At 37.8% G+C, this 22,154-nt stretch overlaps 1 protein-coding gene and 1 pseudogene across 4 annotated transcripts in view; both read left to right on the forward strand.

Annotated features, from left to right (window-relative positions):
* Ccar1 (cell division cycle and apoptosis regulator 1) overlaps positions 1-488 on the forward strand; it is a 50,073-nt gene extending 49,585 nt beyond the window's left edge. For all 4 annotated transcript variants that reach the window (XM_047552896.1, XM_047552895.1, XM_047552894.1 and 1 more), the window contains one exon: positions 151-488. In XM_047552896.1, the coding sequence (XP_047408852.1) occupies positions 151-210 (60 nt within the window). In that variant the 3' untranslated portion in view covers positions 211-488. The remainder of the gene's footprint in view (positions 1-150) is intronic.
* Positions 489-10,571: 10,083 nt separating this feature from the next.
* LOC124985821 (heterogeneous nuclear ribonucleoprotein A3-like) lies at positions 10,572-11,609 on the forward strand (annotated as a pseudogene).
* Positions 11,610-22,154: the final 10,545 nt, after the last annotated feature.

Consider the following 22,154-nt stretch of genomic DNA (forward strand, 5'->3'; position numbering starts at 1 on the left):
AAATCGTTTGGCATCATGATACTAAAATTAGTTATTAGTATTTTTTATCACTAGAAAAAATTTTATAACAATTCCATTATAAACTATGTTCAAAGTAACATTTAAGAAAATCTAATAAAATATACCTTTTCCTTATCTGTTGTTTTATAGGATAATGTAAAGAATGAAGACAAAGATCAGAAATCTAAGGAGAATGGTGCAAATGTATGATAAAATTCGTGTCGTGATGAAAAATGGTGTTAAATAATGTAATATATAAAAATCATGATACAAGAATGTTTGAAGGTGATGCATGTTTTAGTAGTATAAATTCTGTTAGTTCAAATGATGTATAAAGTTTTATGAATGTTGAGTCTGCTTTTGAAAATTGCTTGTAATTTCTAGCATTCAAATTATTAAACACTCCTTGAGTGAAATAATTTTGCATTGCAAAATGTTTTAGGATGAACTTTGTTATAGTTTTAACCTCAATAAAGTTCATCAATTTACTTGACAGTAGTATTTAATTACCAAATGTCTTTATTAAAATGCCTAAAAAAATTTTTTATGCCTAAAATTTTTTTATTTTATTTATAGAATTATCATTATTAACCTTTTAATTTCATAGTCTGTATTTTAAAATTTCACTATAAATCATAAAATAGCATGCTGCTTCATTTTTGCAACTTTTGAACCAGAAATTATTTTACTTCACCAAAAATTCCCTCTAATTATCAATATCTAAAAACATTTATTAAAAATTCAGTTCATCCAAAAGACAGTATATCAAGAACTAAGAAAGCAGTGGACAACTAGTATTGTTGTTATATCCGTGAGGCTTTACATAAAATTCATAGACCTGATGTTAATATTAACTAATTTCAATTAATTGTTCTATTTTCCCAGAGTAGCACCTCTTATTACTTTTAATTATGAGGGTCTCTTTTTTAAAAATTCAGTGTATGTCAAATGTACAGTTTCGTACCAAACCATTAGATGTCAGTATATGCCTCAAGTTAAATCTTTAATTAAAAATAAATTTTTAATTAGTCTGTGTATGTACTTCAGAGTTTAAGTGGATGCTTAAGAATTCATTAACTATTGAGTAAAAAAAGAAGGAAATGTAATGTACTCTGCAACAGTGTTTCTCAACAGGTGGTGAATTTATCCTTTGGAGGGCATTTGACAGTGGCTGGAGATCTTTCTAGGCATATAGTTGTGTGGGGCTACTAGCATCTCTTTGGTAGAGACTAAGAATGTTGTATAGGACAGTCGCCCACAATGAGGAATTATGCAGCCCAAAATTCCAGTAGTGCCCAATTTGAGAAATCTTACACTTAAGGAATATAGGGTTAAACAACATTTTATCTTTAAAGTTATACGGAGGGAAAACTTAGTTGCATCTTTAATTGATTTTTTTAAACTTAGAAAACTCCTAGTGGAATGTTTTGCTCTCATAAGAATACATACTATATTAGAGTTTACTCTTTCATTTTGATAGAGTAATGACCAAATATTCTAAATAGGTGAATATGAGGCTGTAAAGTGCCATGTTACATGTGACTTAAGACAAATGGAATCCACATGACTCTTACTAAGAAATGGATTAAAACGCTTCAAATTCTTCAAACCACTTTTTGTCTTAAATTGATATTTCTGCTCTTCAGGTCTTTTTTACAATTTTACTTTTAAGTTGTTGATGAACCTTTATTCATTTATTCATATGTGGTGCCGAGAATTTGACTCAGTGCTTCACACATGGTAGGCAATCGCTTTACCACTGAGCCACAACCCAGCCTTGCTCTTTAGGTCTTGTTGAACCTCTCCAAAATCATTTTACCTCTTGAGCCATAATTATATTGTTAATATGTAAATATTTCTCTATCTTTAAGATGAGATGAAACTTTATAGGCTTTTAGTTTGTTTTTTGGCACTAGGGATTGAAACCAGAGGTACTTTACTATCCCCTATCATTTTTATGTTCTTCTTGAGACAGGATCTCAGTAGGGTTGCCCAGACTGGCCTCAAAACATGGGATCCTTCTGCCTCAACCTCGCAAGTAGCTGAGATTACAGGCATGTACCTCCATACCCAATAAATTGTATGGGGTTTTTGTGTATGCTGTACTGGGAATTGAACCTTGGGGCTCTCACATGTTAGGCAAGCATTTTACCTCAGAGCTATATCCCCAGTTCTACATTTTGAGACAGGGTCTTACTAAGTTGCCTTATCTGGCCTTTCATTTGCAGTCCTCCTGCCTCATCCTCCCAAATTTCTGGGATTAGGAACTGGTGGTGTAGCTTGGTGGTAGAGTACTTACCCTGTGAGAGGCCCTGGGTTCAATCCCTAGTACCACAATAAGAAATAAAAAAAAGGTTTACCAATTTGCTGGGATCGCAGGCATATGCCACTGCAGACCTGACTGGAAACTTTTAACTAAAATATAGTAATGATAGATTTCCTTGAAAGAATATGTTTTTAAATGAAAGATCAGGGCTGGGATGTGGCTCAGTGATATACTGCTTGGTTAGCTTGCACAAGGCCCTGCATTTTATCTCTGTTACCATAAGAGAGAGATCATATGAATGCCACTGTCAGCTTTAGTTTTGTACAATAAAGTTTAAAAAAGTTGTGATGATAAAAGGAAAATCTAAACCTCCCAATTTTTATTTTTATTTACAGGTATAATTTCTTTTTTTAATTCAATTTTATTTTATTTTTTTAGATACTAGGATTTAATCCACAAGTGTTCTGCCACTGAGCCACATGCCTGGCCTATTTGTATTTTTATTTTGAGACAGGGTCTCACTAAATTGCCCAGAAAGGCAATTAAGTCTCTTGTAAAATGAGAGCGTCATCCCCTGGAGTAACAAAGAAGTAGTCCTAGCAGAAGGGAGAACTTGTGCTTCTCTTTGTGAATGAACTTGATGATGAACAGTCATAAGGAACAGTGAACTACTTGGTACAAATGATTCTAGCATTTTTTTGTTATTAAATTTAATGTCATGATATGATACCAAATTGTATAATTTGGAGAAGCAAAGATCAGACCATGATGCTTTGAAAATATTCAGCAAAGCCATTAAATAGAAATTTTGAAAATAACCCAAAGAATTAATGAAATGGGATATATATCTTTCGGAATATTTTGAATACATTCTATAAACAATCTGGAGAAATGAACCGGGGAACAGAACTTAGTGTAGACTCAGTTAAGTAGTATTTAAGTCATTTAATAAAATTGAAATATCTGGTGATTTTGGTAGTAATCTAATAAATCATCTGATTTTTGGATGACTGCAATTTTTATAGTTTTTTTTTTTTTTTTTTTTTTTTTTTTTTTTTTTTTTTTTTTTTTTTTTTTTTTTTTTTTTCTTTTTTGGTGCTTGTGATTGAACCCAAGGGCACTTAACAACTGAGCCACATCCATAGACTTTTTTATTTTTTATTTTGAGACAGGGCCTCAGCGAATTGCTAAGGCTGATCTCAAACTCGTACTCTTGTCTCAGCCTCCCAAATCACCAGGATTACAGGTATGCACCATTGTACTGGGCAATTTTTATGGGTTTATAAAATGTGGGGTTTTTTTTATTTTATTTTAAATTTTTTTAGTTGTCAATGGACCTTTATTTTATTTATTGGTAGCGGTGCTGAGAATTGAACCCAGTGTCTCACAGGTGCCAGGCAAGTGCTCTACCCCTGGCTACAATCCCAGCCCCTATAAAATGTTTTCTATGTAATTGACCTCAATAGTTAAAATTGCATCCAAAGGAATTCCAAAAGCTGTGGCAAAAATAAACAGAACATCCAGGTACAGTGTTATATGCCCATAATCCCAGCAGCTCAGTAATTTGAGGCAGGAGGATCTCAAGTTCAAAGCCAGTCTTGGTGCAACTTAGCAAGGCCCTACACAATCTAGCAAGACCTTGTCTCAAAATAAAAGATGAAAAACAGGCTAGGGATGTGGCTCAGTGATTAAGCACTCCTGGGTTCAATCCCGCGGGTACCAAAACAAAAACAAACAACAAAAAAACAGAACTAATCCACCCAAACTCCATGTGGTAGTACCAACCTGTAGTCCTAGCTACTAAGCAACATAGTAAGACCCTGTAGCAAAAAAAAAAAAAAGCCAATCCAAGACCTTTTCCAACTTAACTTTTCTTTCTTGTTTTAAATTTTTTGTAGTTGTTGATGGACCTTTATTTAATTTATTTATTTATATGTGGTGCTGAGAATCAAGCCCAGTGCCTCATGCATGCTAGGCAAGCACTCTACCACTGAGCCACAACCCTAGCCCATCCAATTTACTTTTCATAAATTGTATTTCTTTGGAAAACATTTTCTCAGTCTATATGGAAATTTTAAAAATATGTAAAGACCCTGAATTTATGGATGAGCCAATTGAGGTTGTACAGGATAGCTAATCCCCTTGTTATCTTTCCTTTCTGTGCACCCTGAGATCTCGTAGTAACACTACGTGTGTCACTATATAAGCACACCTCACCCTGGCACATAGCATGAATTTCAAAGAACATATCAGCAATTGTGTAACCTTAGGCTTTTTTTTTTTTTTTTTTTTTTTTGCGGTGCTGGGGATACCTTGGGCTATTTTTTTTCTTCAAACTCAGAGAGTGGCCAGAATATAGGAGTCTACCTTTGTTTAGGTGTCAAGCTTCCGGAACTTTTACCAGAAGTGTATTCAGGAGGAAAAACAGAGATTCTTATTATATTTTTAGTAAATTTTAATGTTTATATTCAGCATCAGAGAGGACATGTGAATTTGAACATGAATCCACAGGCAATGGGCACTCTTGAAAATCTCAACACTCAGGGAACTCACCTGTACTTCAGGGGGAAATCTCAAGTGTCTTAGTCCCCTGGGCCACAGAGTTGTAGCAGAAATCAAAAGGAATGAATATGAATTATTTCTGCCACAGTGAGAATTTGTGTTGTACCTCACTACAGAGTTGTTCACTTCTTTTTGGTAAGAAAGTAATGTTCTGGAAGGGTCCAATTTTCTGCTAAAGGTATTTGTATGGTTAAACAGATGGAGTTGGCATATTAGAATGTGAATAAAATTTATAATAATTGTATTAGGGAATCTACCCCTGGGGTAATGTTCACCAGCCATGAAAGCATTTGATGGAAACATCATGCTACTTGTACATAGCAAATAGCAAAGACCCAGTGCCTCTGAGTTCAATCCCCAGTACCAAAAACAACAACAACAACAAAAAAAAACTGCTAGAGGGAGTAGGTTACTGGACTGGAGGGGAAAAAAATTTAAAGAACCAAGATGGTCAGCAGAGGGAAGAGGTAAATTAAGACAACAGTGCTTTGTTTTGACAATGGAGAAGTCAAGAAAATGGCAAGGCAGGGATTAGGCAGATGTAAGAAGAAATCAGGGAGAATCTCTTAAAGAGATATGAATTATAAAGACTTTCATTTCCAGAAAGATAAGGTCTACTCATCTAATCAAATTTAGGGGGTAGATGTATGCATATGCCTTTGTAATTGAAAATAGGTATTTTCAAGGTTCATTTAAAAAAATTCACTCATTTGTCCTTTAACTTTTAGTAAGAAATTTTTAGGACTATGCAAGGGATATGTCTAGAAATATCCCTTGAAACGTCATATCAACTGAAGGTCATATCAAAACAAGTTTCTCAAGCAAAAATTATGCCACTTCTAGCTGGGCATCATTGTACATACCTGTAATCTCAGCAACTCAGGAGGCTAAGGCAGGAGGATCACAAGTTTGAGGCCAGCCTCAGCAACTTAATGAGATTCTGTCTCAAAAGAAAAAAAGGACTAGAGATGTAGCTTGGTGGTAAAGCACCCCTGGGTTCAATCCCAGTATCAAAAAAAGGTAACTTCTAACATCTCATCATAAGTACCTTTATTATGTACAAAGAAAGAGATCTATCTGCCCACAAATGTTTTTGTTATTGTAATTAGGATACCCTCAGGTATCCCTTGAGGCGTAAGGAATAAGAATTAGTGAACTAGGTATGTTGGTAGTCAGTAGAACTGATGATGTAAGGATCATTTTATTTGTGCTAGTCTCCCACTGACACCCCAATTCCAGGAGTGACTGACAGTTCAGATTTGTGTGTACAGGCCAACTTCACTATCCAGAGGTCTCATCTGGTAGGTGGAAAGAGAAGGGGGTGAAGATATGACAGTGAAAAAGTCAGTGTTATTATCACTAAGTCACACAAATTTTAAACTTAGTGGGAAGCATTTCTGAATGATACTTCAACTAATGGCAGAGCTGTGAAGGCAGAATCTAGCCCTAATGTGAAAATGTTGTAGATTGTCAGGGAGAATTCAGACCTGGACTCCAGGTTCAGCAAATGACTGGGGCAGAGGCCAGAAACCACAGTAGGGGTTCATCTACACACATTTTAGGAGCTTGAGTAGGCGGGTGGCATTTGGGTTCTATACTTAGGGCACTCAAACTACAAATCCATTGGTGTGATGCATACCTAATATGTCAGGCACAATTTAGATTATCTCAGAAATCTAGTGAGCTTAAATCTATAGTTTGAAGTTGGGGATATATAGCTCGGTGGTAGAGTGCTTGCCTAGTATGTGCAGTGCCCTGGGTTCAATCCCAAGCACTGAAAAAAAAAGAAATTTCAAACTGACAGCTTGAAGAAAACTAATACTTAAGCTAGGTAGGGCTGAAATGCAGGTTTAAACTCAGGTTGTGGGGATGAGGTTGTGACTTGAGTAGCACACTTGCTTAGCACATGTGAGACACTGGGTTTGATCCTCAGCACCACATTAATAAAATAAAACAGTTATAATTTTTAAAAAACATGGTTTTACAGACATTAATTTAAAAAATCTATCTTCGTATATTTAATATGTTTTGTTAATCAAGTGAACCTAATTTCAAATGGAGTGAAATTGTAACTGATTTTGGAATAAAATAAAAATTCTACCATTCTAAAGCTAATCCCCCTTTTTAAAAATTTTATTTGTTCTTTTTAGTTACATATGATAGTGGAATGTTTTGTGACATGTCATACATACATGGAGTATAACTTCACTTTTGTGGTTGTATATGATGTGGAGAGTTACACTAGTTGTGTATTCATATAGGAACATAGGAGGGACTGGGGCTGTGGCTCAGTGGTAGAGTGCTTGCCTAGCATGTGTGAGGCACTGGGTTCAATTCTCAGCACCATGTATAACTAAGTAAAATAAAGGTCTGTTAACAACCAAAAAAAAAAAAAAAACATTAAAAATAAAAGAACATAGGACAGTTATTTGATTCATTCTACTGTATTTCCTATTCCTATCCCGCTCAACCCCTTAATTCCTGTTAATTTATTTTTGTTTTGAGACTGTCATGTTTGGCTTTGGGTTGTCTAGGACCTTCAGTGGTCTGCAGATAAAGATCACTGTAAGGCAACTGAGGCCCAGAGGTAAAAGCTGTGATCCATAAGCTTCTTGCTTTCCCATGCATTCAGCACTGCTCCAGCAGTATTCTTCCTCTCAAGTGAATTCAAGGCCAATAAACAAAACTAATGTTTTTATAGAGTAAATATGTTTTCCATAGGAGATCCTAAGCTGCTGTGAAGTAAGAAATTTCGCTGATGCAAGTGCATGAGTTTGTCAGTACAGCTGCTTTTTTTCTTTTTCAATACTGGGGATTGAATCCAGGGCACTTAACCATTGAGCTACTACCCAGTCTTTCAAAAATTTTTTTTATTTTGAGACAAGGTCTCATTAAATTGCAGAGAACTTAATGTTCTAGTTAGAGGACTTGAACTTTGAGATCCTCCTGCCTCAACCTCCTGAGTTGCTAGAATTACAGGCATGTACCACCATACCCAGTTCCCCTCCTTTTTTCTGAGTGGATATTTTAAAACATCTATTCCTTATGAACATATTTAAACTTTAAAAATATATATATTTGGGGGGTTGAGGGTGTAGCTCAGTGGTTGAACATGTGCTTAGCTTGCACAAGGACTGGGGTCGATACCTAGCACCAAAAAATATGTAGAAGCATTGAAGTATAGGTTTAGGTATGTATCTCAGTTATCTTTTAAATATTTGGTTGTAGGCATTGTTTTACAGTATCTTGAGAGCAAATGACTTTCCAGTTCACCAGTAGCCTAAACCAAACATCAAAGAATGCCACATAAGCACTTTAATTTTTGTTCCTTGTGGCACTAGTACAGCAGTTTAATTATTTGCAGGTGGTTATGAGGGTACCTGTATGAAGTTTATTATAATTGTCAAATTTGGAGTATTTAACTTCAGAATTTAATTCTTTCCAGAACCCCATCTTTTTTGAGTATGTTAGCATTTATTTGTATTTTCATGGCTTTTGCCCTAAAAGCTGAGTGCAGATTTTACCAAATACACATGTATTTGGTTCCAGCTAAAACAGATTGATATTGTAGTGTTGTTATAGTAGTTGAGGCAAAGGAAACTTCATAAAGCACAGGGAACAACTAATACGATCTTTAGGAAACCATTTTTTAAAAACCATTAAAACACTGATCTTGGAGTTTAGGACTTTTAAAAAGCTTTCTTAGCCAGGCACAGCGATACACACCTGTGATCCCAGTGGCTCAGGAGGCTGAGACAGGAGGATCATGAGTTCAAAGCCAGCCTCAGCAACTGCAAGGTGCTAAGCAACTATCTCTAAATAAAATTCAAAATATTGACTGGGGATGTGGCTTAGTGATCAAGTACCCTGAATTCAATCCCTGGTACCCAAAAATAAAAAATAAAAAGCTTTCTTACATCTAAGGACAGTAAAGGGGCTGGAGTTACAGCTCAGTGGTAGAGTGCTTGCCTAGCATGTGCAGAGTCTGGATCTGATTCTCAGCACAGTATGGGGATTGAACTGGGGTTGCCCTACTACTGAGCGACATCCCCAGCCCTTTTTATTTTATTATTTTGAAACAGGGTCTCACTAATTATCTATGCTGACTTTGTACTTGTCATCCTCCTGCCTCATCCTTCAGAGTTTCTGGAATTACAGCATATGCTGTGGTATCCAGCACAAAAAGAAATACTAAATATGAATAATTTGCATACCATGACTCATGATCTTTCTAAAATTTCATTTTGAAGATAAACTGAAAACAGTCTTGGAATAAGTTTGCTATAACAAATTCTCCTTTGCAAGTAACAAATTCTCCTTTGCAAGGTCTTATTAGAGTTTGGAAAATTGATGTAGCAGTATGTAAACATCAGTGAAAAATTGCTATGTTTTAGTCCCCATTCTAAAAGTGAGAAAAGGCAACAACAAAAACAATTTCTTTCTTCATGGTCTCCAGGTAAATAGTAAAGGAGTCAATGTTTCACATCATGTAGCCATAGTAAAACCACAATTCCTTTTCCTAATTGAACCTGGCTTCCTAATCTATTCAAAGATCATATTTCTAAAGGCATATTATTGGTTATCTCTAACCAATTTTTATTTTTATTTTCCTTTAGGCAGGAGAAAAAAAGACTCTCCTAATGTAACAAATTAATATTTCATGGCCATTCATTTTTTCTCATAGATGTATAGACCTGGCCACACAAAGACCATTTGCTGTTTCTGGCTATAACATAAATATTTAATTAAAGGAAAACCTACTTTGAACCATTCTTCCATAAGGCATTAAGTGTACTAGCCTTGGGCTACACCATTGTCATTTCCCAAAACCATCTGTTACTTATCCCAGGGTTTTTAACCAGTTTTGCAAACGAAGAAAGCATTTATCTGGCTGTTGAAATGTCTTAGGTACTAAGGATTGAACCCAGGGATGCTTAACCACTGAGCCACATCCCCCAGCCCTTTTTTTATATTTTATTTAGAGAAAGGGTCTCTCTGAGTGGCTGAGTGGCTAAGTGCTTCGCCAAGTTGCTGAAACTGACTTTGAACTCTCCATCCTCCTGCCTCAGCCTCCCGAGCCACTAGGATTACAGGCACGTGGCACAATACCCACAGGGAGATGAATTTTTAACCTTTGAGCTGCTGTAGCCAGAAGAGAACAGCCAACCAACTACCACTATTAGAATCTAAACTTAAAATAAAATGAGAGTCCTCCTAAAACCAAACTTTTAGCTCCATTGTTTTCTCTGTTTTAGTTTGGTCACATTTAACTCTTGATAGACTGGAAACTTCGGTAATCCACAGATATTGCTTTACTTTCCCAGACATTCATTGTTGCTTTAGCAGTATTCTCATTGTAATTGCTAATGATGTGTTGTAAATAAATGATGATTTAAAAGATTCTTTTTTTTTTTTTTTTTTTTTTTTTTTTGTGGTGCTGGGAATTGAACCCAGGGTCTTGTGCTTGAGAGGCAAGCACTCTACCAACTGAGCTTTATCCCCAGCCCCCAAAAGATTCTTTTTTAATAAATAGTGAACTAGTTCTTTTCTGGGAGCCAATCATTATTTACCTAGATAGGACAAAGGTTTTAAAGAAAGTTATTTCCTACTGAGTGCAGTGGCACATCCTATTGATCTCAGAGGCTCAGAGGCTCAGGCTTAGGAGTCTGAGGCATGAGGATCACAAGTTCAAAGCCAGCCTCAGGGTTGAACTCAAGTTAGAAGAGGCGAGTTTGGTCTCAGAATGGAGGGCCATGATCCAAAAGAAGCAGAGCAGTTGAGGAAGCTGTTTATTGGTGATCTGAGCTTTGAAACTACAGATGATAGTTTAAGAGAACATTTTGAGAAAGGGGCACACTTACAGATTGTGTGGTAATGAGAGACCCCCAAACAAAATGTTCCAGGGGCTTTGGTTTTGTGACTTACTCTTGTGCTGAAGAGGTGGATATAGCAATGTGTGCTTGGCCACACAAGGTTGATGAGCGTGTCGTGGAACCAAAGAGCGCTCTTTCTAGAGAGGATTCTGTAAAACCTGGTGCCCATCTAACAGTGAAGAAAACTTTTGTTGGTAGTATTAAAGAAGATATAGATGATTTAATTGGAGAGATTGCTTTGAAAGATATGGCAAGATTGAAACCAGAGAAGTTATAGAAGACAAGCAGAGTGGGGAAAAAGAGGATTTGCTTTTGTAACTTTTGATGATCATGATACAGTTGACAAAATTGTTCAGAAATACCACACTATTAATGGGCATAATTGTGAAGTGAAAAAGGCCCTTTCTAAGTAAGAGATGCAGTCTGCTGGATCACAAAGAGGTCTTGGAGGTGGATCTGGCAACTTTATGAGTCATGGAGGAAACTTGGGAGGTGGTGGAGGTAACTTTGGCCATGGTGGAAACTTTGGTGGAAGAGGAGGCTATGGTGGTGTAGGGGGTAGTTATGGAGGAGATGATGGTGGATATAATGGATTTGGAGGTGTTGGTGGCAACTTTGATAGTGGTCCTGGTGATAGAAGTAGAGGAGGCCATGGTGGTAGTGGACCAAGGATATGGAAACCTAAGTGGTGGATATGGTGGTGGAGGAAGACAATATGATGGTTCCAATGAAGGAGGAAATTTTGGTGGTGGGAACTATAATGATTTCGAAAATTACAGTGGACAACAGCAATCAAATTGTGGACCCACGAAGGGGGATAGTTTTGGTGGAAGATGTTCTGGCAGTCCCTGTGTTGGTGATATGGATCTGGTGGTGGAAGTGGTGGATATGGTAGCAGAAGGTTTTAAAAACAGCAGAAAAGGGCTACAGTTCTTATCAGGAAAGAGAGAAGATTGTCAGGAAAGCTGCAGGTTACTTTGAGACAGTTGTCCCAAGTGCATTAGAGGAAGTGTTAAACTCTGCCACAGAAGGAACGATGATCCATAGTCAGAAAAGTTACTGCAGCTTAAACAGGAAACTCTTCTTGTTCAGAACTGTCATCACAGTTTGCAAAAAGTGCAGCTATTGATTAATGCAATGTCGTGTTAGTTAGAGATACATTCCTGAGGTCTTTTGTCTTTTGGAGCTTTTTCTTTTCCTCACGTTAGGTATATTGCCCTGTAAATTGTGGCAGCGGTACCAGGAATAAAAATTAAGGAATTTTTAACTTTAAAAAAAAAAAAAAAAAGCCAGCCTCAGTAATTTAGCAAGGCCCTAAGCAATTTACTGAGATACTGTTTCAAAAATAAAAAAGGGCTGGGGGTGTGATTCAGTTTTAAGCACCACTGGGTTCAATCCCTGGTACCCCCCCCCAAAAAAAAAATAGTTATTTCTTTCAATTCCATTGCCCAAGATTATGAAGTCACACATACATTTCTCTTATGATTATAGAGAAAAGTGGTGGTTAGCTCTGTTAACATAACTAGTCCAAATTATAATTGGCAAAGAGTTGAAGTGTCACAGCATAAGCTAAAGGGATAGGAATTTAATAAAGGTGTACAGTGTATGGCATTAAGTCAATGTGGACAGAAAGGCTTGATTGATCTAGCATATTAAAATGGGTTTTATTTTGATTAAAAAAATTAAGAATTCAACCTCTGGTTCCATTATACAACTTTTAAAAAATGCTAATTCAGGCCAACTGTGATTTAATGTGCATTTTGAGTTAAACGTCTTAAAATAGCAGAGTTGAAAGTCTAAGTTGCACGATAAGAGCCACCTCTTTTATAATCTTAAGTGCTATTTTTAAAAATATTTTTAGTTGTGGATGGATACAATACCTTTATTTCATTTATTTATTTATGTTTATGTGGTGTTGAGGATTGAACCCAGTGCCTCACAAATGTGAGGCAAGTGCTTTACCACTGAGCCACGACCCCAGTCCCTTAAGTGCTATTTTGACCAGTTTAAAATGTTGTCCATGTGCAAAGGGACTGCTCAGTATTAACTTTTTTCGGGTACCTGGGATTGAACCCAGGGTTGTTTAGCCACTGAGCCACATCCCCAGACCTTTTAATTTCTTATTTTGAGACAAGGTCTCACTGTTACTGAGGCCTCTCTGAGTTACTGAGACTGACTGCAAACTTTCCATCCTCCTGTCTCAGCCTCTGGAGTCCTGGGGATTACAGGCATGCACCACCATCCCTGGCCAGTATTAACTTTTTTTGGGGGGTGGGGGGTGTCTAGGGATTGAACCCAGGGTTGCTCTGCCACTGAGGAATATCCGCACTCCTATTTATTATTTGCTTGTTTATTTATTTTGGTACCAGGGGTTGAACCCAGGGGCATTTTACCACTGAACCACATCCCCAGAACTTTTAGTTTTCATTTTGAGACAAGTTCTCACTAAATTGCTGAGGCTGAGCTTTGAATTTATAATCCTACCTCAACCTTCTGAGTCACTGGGATTACAAGTGGATGCCACCAGGCTCAGCCAGTATTAACTTTTTAATGTAAATTATTTTCAGCAAACGTATGTTATCTGCAAAAGATGTAATACCATACAGGTAGCCACATTCTCTTACTTTAAGGCAAAGATTCTTATACCTTTGGTGAATACCTTGAAGACAATGTAATCTTTCAAATAAAAGTGGTTGTACATTGTTAGCTGAGAGAGTGATGAACAAATAAAGATGGAATTATATAATCCCAGTGACTTGGGAGATGAGATAGAAGGATCCCAAGTTTGAGGCCAACCTGGGTAACTTAGTAAGACCCTGTTCAAAAAAAAAGAGTAAGATGTAGCACAATGGTAGAGCACCCTGGGTTCAATCTCCAATACTACAAAAAATAATAATGATTCTTTGGAATTCTGTGGTATAAACTTCTAAAGCCTCTGTTTTATAGTATAATGTATAGTCTTCATCTTACTGTAGTATTTCTGTACTCCTTCCCTAATCTAATCTTAACCACAAGTCATACTTCAGTTAGTCAACCTTTTAAGGTTATGTGATGTGACTCTTCCTTATTCTCCCACTTTGCAGGTGAGAACACTGAGGCAGTGAACCAAAACTGTGGGCACTTATCTCAGGTCTTACACTCAAAGAATGTTTACCTTCCAAATCACATAACAAACTGAAGTTCCTTCCTTCCCAGCTGTATAAAGAAGTAAAAAATTTGGGGACTGGGGTTGTGGCTCAGTGGTAGAGAATTTGCCTAGCATGTGTAGCACTGGGTTCGATTCTCAGCACCACATATAAATAAATAAAATAAAGGTCCATCCACAACTAAAAAAAAAGTAAAAAAAAAAAAAAAAAGTAAAAAATCTGGATTGCTTTCTTTTTTTTTTTTTTCCCCTTTTGGCTGTGTGGGGAATGAAACTCAGGGCTTAATGCATGCTAGGCAAGCACTCTACCATAGAGCTACATTCCTTGGATTGCTTTTCTTGGTTCATATGATTAGGCACCAAATAAATACAAGATGTCTTAGATTCTCTTCATAATAAAACTGAATTCAAGGAAATTTACTAAAACATTTCCTATGCTATTTTTAGAAAAACAATTTATGGTAGGTACAGAATAAGAATGATATAAAAGGGTTGAGGGGACGGTAGCTCAGTGGTGTAGCTCACTTGCTAGCATGCATGAGACTGTGGGTTCCATCCCCAGAACTGTGAGGAAAAAAAAAAAAAAAGAATGATATAGCTCTATTGAACTGGTCAGAAACTGATACACTGCCACTGCCACTTCATTTTTCTTGCCCCTCTTGCTCATAGTATTTCCTCAGTGCCTAACATAGTGTCTTAGTTCATTTTCTATAACAGAACACCACAACTGAAAAACTATAAACAATAAAGGTTATTTGACTCCCTCTGGAGATTGGGAAGTTCAGAATTGTGGTACCATATCTAGTGAGGGCTTTTGCTACTTCATATGATGACAGAAGAAAAGGAAACTTAATTCCCCCTTTTTATAACTAACCCATTCCTGCAATAATAGTCTTAATTAATTCATGAAGGCACAGCCCTCAATGGCCTCATCACACCTTTAAGTTCCCCACCTCATGGCAGAGAATGTAGCTCAGTGGTAGAGCAGTTGCCCAGAGTGCAGGAGGCTGTGGGTTTGATTTTCCAGCACCAAAAAGAAAAAACAGAGAGAGAGATTCAGTTTCTGTCAGGTGATAAACCAGGTCATCCCTGCTATTTGTAGCTTTTTAACTAAGGAGGAACCTTAGAAGTGAAATGAAGTAAAGGAGGTGCTATGGTAGCAATAGGCAGAGAGCCTGTGACCTAAAGAGCTTTTCAGGTAGGTCAGCTCACTTGAATCCTGAGATCTAAGGGGAGATGTATCCACAGAGAGCAAAGGTAAACAACAGCTTTGGTGAAAGGGCATTTGAGATAATAGGGAAGGTTCCCCAAAGAACACAGAACCCAAGGGTAAAAAAAGTTGTCTCACCAAAGGAATATAAGCAAAATGCTGATGAAAAATAGGAATTCACAAAAGAAATTCCCTCCAAACTCTGACTAATAGTTCTCTATGATCCTTAAAATTTCCTTTTTTGAAAAAGGTTGAGGGCTGGGAACATAGCTATGTGGTAGAGCAGTTGCCTAGCATGTACCAGGCTGTGGGTTCAACCCCCAACACCACAAAAATAAATCAAAAAGTTTGTAGAAATTTAAATGTCCAGAGAAGAAGTAAATAACGAGAAAAATGCACCAACAGTTGATGACAGTTAATGGAAGTCAAAAATTAAAGCTGATAGAAAAAGTCACCTTAGAAGCAAACAATATAAGAAGTTACCAGATGAAACTGCAATGTCCAATTTTTTTTTTTTTTTTTTTTTAACAAAGGTGATTTCTTAAGGTTCGACCTTAAGTTTTCTATACGAAATTGCACATATTAGCTGGGTACAGAGGTGCATGCCTGGTAATCTCAGCGGCTCTGGAGACTGAGGCAGGAGGATCACAAATTCAAAGCCATCTTTGGCAACTTGGTGAGGTCCTGAGCAACTCAATGAGACTGTCTCAAAATAAAATAAATAAATGAAAAGGGCTGGGGATGTAGCTCAGTGGTTAAGAACCCTGGGTTCAGTCCCTGGTACCAAAAAAGAAAGAAATTGCACATATTTGATCATTCTGACCTGTGAAAATGCCAATTTCATATGGTTCAAAAGAATTAAAATGTTGCTGGAAGAAATGGTAGACCCAATCAAAATGGGAAATCCTCTATAGTAGCTCTCAACGTCAGGAGACAGAGCAAAGGGCCTAGGGCGTTGGCCTCAGCAATTTAGCAAGGCCCCAAACAGTTTAGTGAGACCCTGTTTCAAAAAAAAAAAAAGAGTCGGGGCAGGGTGGGAAAGACAGTGGGATTAATTGGTCATAACTTTCATAGCCTTGCATTTATATCCACAACCAGGGTAACTCCACATCATGTATGACCACAAGAGTGGGAACCTTATAAAGTAAGTTATACTTTATGTATGCATATTCTGCCAAAATACATTCTACTGTCATGTATCACTAAAAATAAAAAATAAAAAAAAATAAAAAGTGCTGGGGGGCTGGGGAGATAGCTCAGTTAGTAGAGTGCTTGCCTCTAAGGCCCTGGGTTCAATCCCCAGCACCGCAAAAAAAAAAAAAAAAAGAAAAATAGGGAAAAAAGTGCTGGGAACTTAGCTCAGTGGTTGAGTGCCCCTGAGGTTCAATCCCCAGTACCAAAACATTTGAAAAAGGAGAGAGAAATGAGCCTTCATATAAAAATAATTAATAAAAATTAAAGGTATCCTAATTACATCTTTCATTGTAAGGGAACACTCGATATCTGAAGTTTAAAAGTATTCAGTTAAGCTGGGTATAGTGCCATATGCCTGTAATCCCAGTGTTTTGGGAAGGTTAAGGCAGGAGGATTGCAAATTCAAGGTCAACCTGGGCAACTTAGTGAGACCCTGTCTCAAAACAATCTAAAACTGGGTACAGTGGTGAATGCTTGTAATCCCAGGACCTCAGGAGGCTGAGGCAGGAGGATAAATTCAAGGCCAACTTCAACAAGTTAGCAAGACCCTGTCTCAAAATAAAAAAGTATTGAGCTCAGTAGTAAAGTGCCCCTGGTTTCAATATCAAGTACAAAAAAAAAAAAAAAAAAAAAAAAAAAAAATCCCTTAGATGTGAGTCCCTGATTCCCTAAGAAATTCAAAACTCTCAAGTGGAGACCTACTATCTGGTGCTGTTGAATTGAATTCCAGGGAAACCGAAGACTGTATGGCTCCAATAAAACTTTGCCATACACATCTGTGGGAAATCTGAGGGTGAACTTGTAGAGGGATGTTAAATTTGAAAGAACAGTTGGCTCTTCACTCCTGTTGTTAGGTCCTTTGGCAAATGAGCTGGATGCTTTGATACTTTTCCCTAAGGAGTCTAGAGAACTCCCGGGATTGGTAAAAGTGCTACCCCCCACCCACCGCCACACATGCACAGTACTGGGGGAACCCAGGGTCACTCTACCACTGAGCTATATTTCCCCAGCCCTTTTTATTTTTAATTTGAGACAGTGTCCTCCAAACTGGCAATTCTGCCTCAGCCTCCTGAATTGCTGGGATTACTGGCAAGAACCAACATGCCCAGCTAGACTTTTAACTTCTTTAACAAATGTGTTCAGACAGAACTGGAAGAAACAGGAAAAGATGAAACAAAGTTCCTTTGACTACAATATTAGATATCCTGATTCTATTATAGGAGCATAAATCAATCCAAACACTGTTATGTGTGCAATGGAAACTAGTTTACTTAAAAGTAACAAATCTTAACATTGTCAATGTAAATCTTTATTCCTGTGAGGAACAGTGTCTAACTGATAGCTGTACTAAATTTTGCAGCCTTCTAACCCTATTTGGAGGTTCATGCCACTTTTATTTTTTCCAGTGCTGGTTTTCTTTCCTCTTTTTTTCTTTTCTTTCTTTAATTTTTTTTTTTTTTTTTTTGGTTGGGGTGGGGAATATATGATAAGGAGATAGAGTTTATTGAACATTTTTCTCCTTCAAAGATGTTAATTAGAAAAATGTTTTTGAGGTCTTATATACAAATATGTTTCATAAGCATTCTGCTACCCACATGCACCTTATTGTAGGAGGTGTTGATAGAAGGTTAGTAATCAGAGTAGAAGAGCAGAAAATCACAAAATTTATCCACCACACAGATATTTTTAAAAAGTAAAGGTCAAGGACTGAGGCTGTGACTCAGTGGTAGAGTGCTTGCCTAGCATACGTCAGGCACTGGGTTCGATTCATAGCAGCACATAAATAAAGTTATGTCCATCTACAACTAAAGATGATTTTTTAAAAAGTAACGGTGGAACTATTTTAACAGCATATTACATGCCGGTAATTCCAGCAACTGGGGTGGCTGAGGCAAGAGGATGCAAGTTTGACACCACCCTCAGCAATTTAGCAAGGCCCTGTTTCAAAATTTAAAAAAAAATAGTAAGAACCAGGGATATAACTCAGGGTCTCTGGATTCAATCCCCAGTACCAAAAAGGGAAAAAGAGAACTTGTTGAGTGTGTGGGAGGTTCTGGGTTCAATCCCCACACACATAAATTTCTCCATAAATTCATATTTCATGTATCCCTTCATTTTCCCTCTTGTTCTTCTCCACATCAAATATCCAATGTTTGAATTTCTCTATTTCTCATAAATTGCTTTACATTTGACTTGTTCAACATCGGATCTGAAAAAGTCCACACTTTCCACTACAGTGGTTCATTCATACATCTCACATCTCTCGTATATATAACCTTTATTTCATTTATTTTATGTGGTGCTGAGGATGGAACCCAGTTCCCCACATGTGCTAGGCAAGCGCTCCACCCCTGAGCCACAACCGCAGCTCATTCACATCTCTTTTTAATTTAAAGGATCCCCAACTTTTGTTTTTCTTATCATGATTTGTTGAAGAGGGTTGTGCTGTTTTGAGAAATGCTAGAGAGCACAGTGTGTGTGTGTATTTTAATTTTTTGAGACAGGACCTTGCTATGTTGCCCAGACTGTTCTCAAACTCCTGGGCTCTAATGATCTTCCTGTCTCAGCCTCTCAAGTAACTGGATTACAGGAGTGTGCCACCACCTTAGTTTGTCCTCTCCTTTTTTACCCAAAGCAGTACCTGGAATTTATTATTTTATTTTATTTTTTTGCGGTGCTGCGGATTGAACCCAGGGCCTTGTGCTTGCAAGGCAAGCACTCTACCAACTGAGCTATTTATGGACTCGACATTTATTTATTTCTGTAGTAGTATATAGTTTTTTGTTTTTGTTTTTGTTTTTTTCTTGTGTGTGTGTGTGTGTGTGTGTGTTGTTTTTTTGGTGGGGTTGTTTCTGCAGTACAGAGGATTGAACCCAAGCTACATCCCCATCCCTTTTTATTTTGAGATAGGTCTTGCTTAGGTGCTTAGCCTGGCTTCAAACTTGGGATTCCTCTGTTTCAGCCTCTAGGTAGGATTATAGACATGGGCCACACCCACCTTCATATTATAAATATTTCTATGAAGACTTTTACATTTTAAGATCTTTACATTTTTTTAAAAAATACTTCTGTAGTTGTACATGGACATAATATCTTTTTTTTTTTTTTTTTTACTTTTTATATTTTTTTTTATGTGGTGCTGCGGATAGAACCCAGTGCCTCACACTTGTGAGGCAAGCGCTCTACCCCTGAGCTACAGCACCAGCCCAAGATCTTTACATTCTTATTAAACCTCCAAAAGTAGGATCTGAGTAAATTTCATTTCTTTATTGAAAAAAAAGACTTTTACATTTTATTTTACTCCTCTATAGACTGTTGAATAAACTAAATCTGTTCAATTCCAAATCAGGGTTGGTACCAACTTGATCTAGTCATCCTGCGTCACACCTTTGTCTTTTATCATTTTGTTCAGAGAACCATTTTCTTGATTTTCACCGGTACTATGGGGATATTCTAGAGGATATATGGATGAATAAGTGAAATCCTGGATTACTGCTGTTAAGTTTTAAAAAGCCAGGCACAGTGGCATTTGCCTGTAATCCCAGTGGCTCGAGAGATTGAGGCATTGAGGCAGGAGGATCTAAGTTCAAAGCCAGCCTCAGCAATTTATTGAGGCGTTAGCAAGTCAGTAAGACTCTGTCTCTAATTTTTTTTTTTTTTTTTTTGGCGGTACTGGGGATCAAACTCAGGGCCTTGTGCTTGTGAGGCAAGCACTCTACCAGCTGAGCTATCTCCCCAGCCCAAGACCCTGTCTCTAAATAAAAAATAATAATAATTTTTTTTTTTTTTTTCGGGAGGGGGCAGATACTGGGGATTGAACTCAGGGCACATCCCAAGCAGCCCTTTTTCGTTTTTTATTTAGCGATGCAGTCTCACTGAGTTGCTTAGGGCCTTGCTTAATTGTTGAGACTGGCTTTGAATTCACCATCCTCCTGCCTCAGCCTCCTGAGCTGCTGGGTTTACAGTTACGCCACTGAGCCCGGCAAGAACTTAAGAGGTAGAAAGCAATAGTTTGTTTTTCAATCAATAATAATTTCAGGATGCAGAGGGGAGGTACCTTAGCATTTTTCTTTCCTATCCCCATAAGAAACAGGAGAAAAACTCAGATTAGGAGGCAGGGGCTTCCCTGAAAACAGAGTTCCTTTGAGAATCTGGACACTGGGAGTGGGGCCAGCTTATATTTAGTAGAATTTGCAGGTGGTGGAGTACTGGAGACCCAGTTTATATCCTCTGCTAAAATAAAACTGAAGAGAAGTGTGGTTTCTCCTTTAAAATCCTGGGACTGGGCTGTAGCTCAGTGGTAAAACCCTTGTCTAGGGTACGTGAGACCCTGGAGTTCTAGCCCCAGCACTTCCAAAATAAGTAAAATCCTATACTGGGTTTAGTATCTTGCCTTACACCTCCATACTTCATGTGTGTGTGTGTGTGTGTGTGTGTGTTAGTCTGACTTTCTATATTTCACATAAGAATTTTGCTAAACTTGTTCAGGCTCCAGGGCACTTGGTGGCACAAATTTTTGACAGACTGGTGCTCTGGCTTTCCTTTAGGAAGTAATATTTTTCAGGCTCTGCAACCTGCCTTCTGACCCTAAGTGTACTGGGGTAATGGAGGGGTGGAGTCTTCTCATTGGGTTGAAGACTTTTTGGTTTTGGTGGTCCAAAATGCACAAAAGCCAGCTGCCTTTTCTCCACTTGGTTTTGATGGAGTCAGTACAGCCCAGTCTCTCTTCCCTCATTGCAGTCATCCCACCTTGAATAGTCTTTGCCATCTTTGGCAAATGTCATAAATAATTCTTTCCTTAACATCCCCTGTCCCTCATCTCTTTTCTCTGTCCTCTGACTTGACACAGTTTCTTAGTGGAGTCTCACATATCCCTTTGAGAAGACAGTCTCCAGGTAAGTTTGTTTTCTGGTGAAGAGAAGAAAGGTGCCATAGAAGAGCATAATACAGAGAATGCAGATGAGAGATGCTTTCTAGCAGAGTATGGTGGTCTACACCTGTAATCCCAGTAACTGGGAGCCTGAGGAAGGAGGATCACAAATTGAGGCCAGCTTCAGCAATTTATCAAGACCCTCAGCAACCTAGAAAGACCCTGTCTCAAGATAAAAAAAAAAATAAAAGGTCTAGGGATATAACTCAGTGGTAAAATGACCCTGACTTCAATCCTCATTAGCCCCCTCCCCCACCAAAAAGAGAGAGAGGGAGAAATGCCTTTTAAATTAGTCTTAAGTGTCAGGGCTTGATTTTTCTGTGCTAAAGGGAGGGAAATTCAGCCTATGAACTTTGGTGTGGAAAAAACCTTGAGGCAGTTAATCCAGACATCATCCTCACTATGTGTCCAGTAAACCCTGATGAGGCTGCTCCTTGAGGTTTTGCCTTGGTCACTGACTGTTGGATAATCAAGCAGTTCACCTTTACAATGAGAACTGCTCTTGGGTATGGTGACATAACACAGTTCACAAAAACTGTAATCCTACATCAAGTACTAATTAAATTGGATTTGATTTAGGCTGAACAAATTTATATACCAAGCACTGGACTATGGCTGGGATGCAGAGATGAATCAGGCAGGAACCTGGCCCTCAGGACTCAGGTTGCCTGATAAAACAGGTAACTTAGTATTCTAGCTCCTTAATGCACAAGTGTTATGAAATGGTTAACGATGTGCTTGAGAGTAGATGGAATCTTTCTGGATGTGTCACAGATTTATCAGCTGGGTTTTATAGGATACCACCTGGTAGAAAAAGGGCCTTCCCTTCTAGGCAGAAGAAATAGTGTGAGGGGCTTGGGTTGTGGCTCAGGTAGAGTACTTGCCTAGCATGTGTGGAGCACCGGGTTCAATTCTCAGAACCACATAAAAATAAATAAATTTGAATAAAGGTATTATGTTCATCTACAGCTAAA

Source organism: Sciurus carolinensis, chromosome 5, assembly GCF_902686445.1.
Source record: "Sciurus carolinensis chromosome 5, mSciCar1.2, whole genome shotgun sequence".
NCBI classification, from domain to species: Eukaryota; Metazoa; Chordata; class Mammalia; order Rodentia; family Sciuridae; genus Sciurus; species Sciurus carolinensis.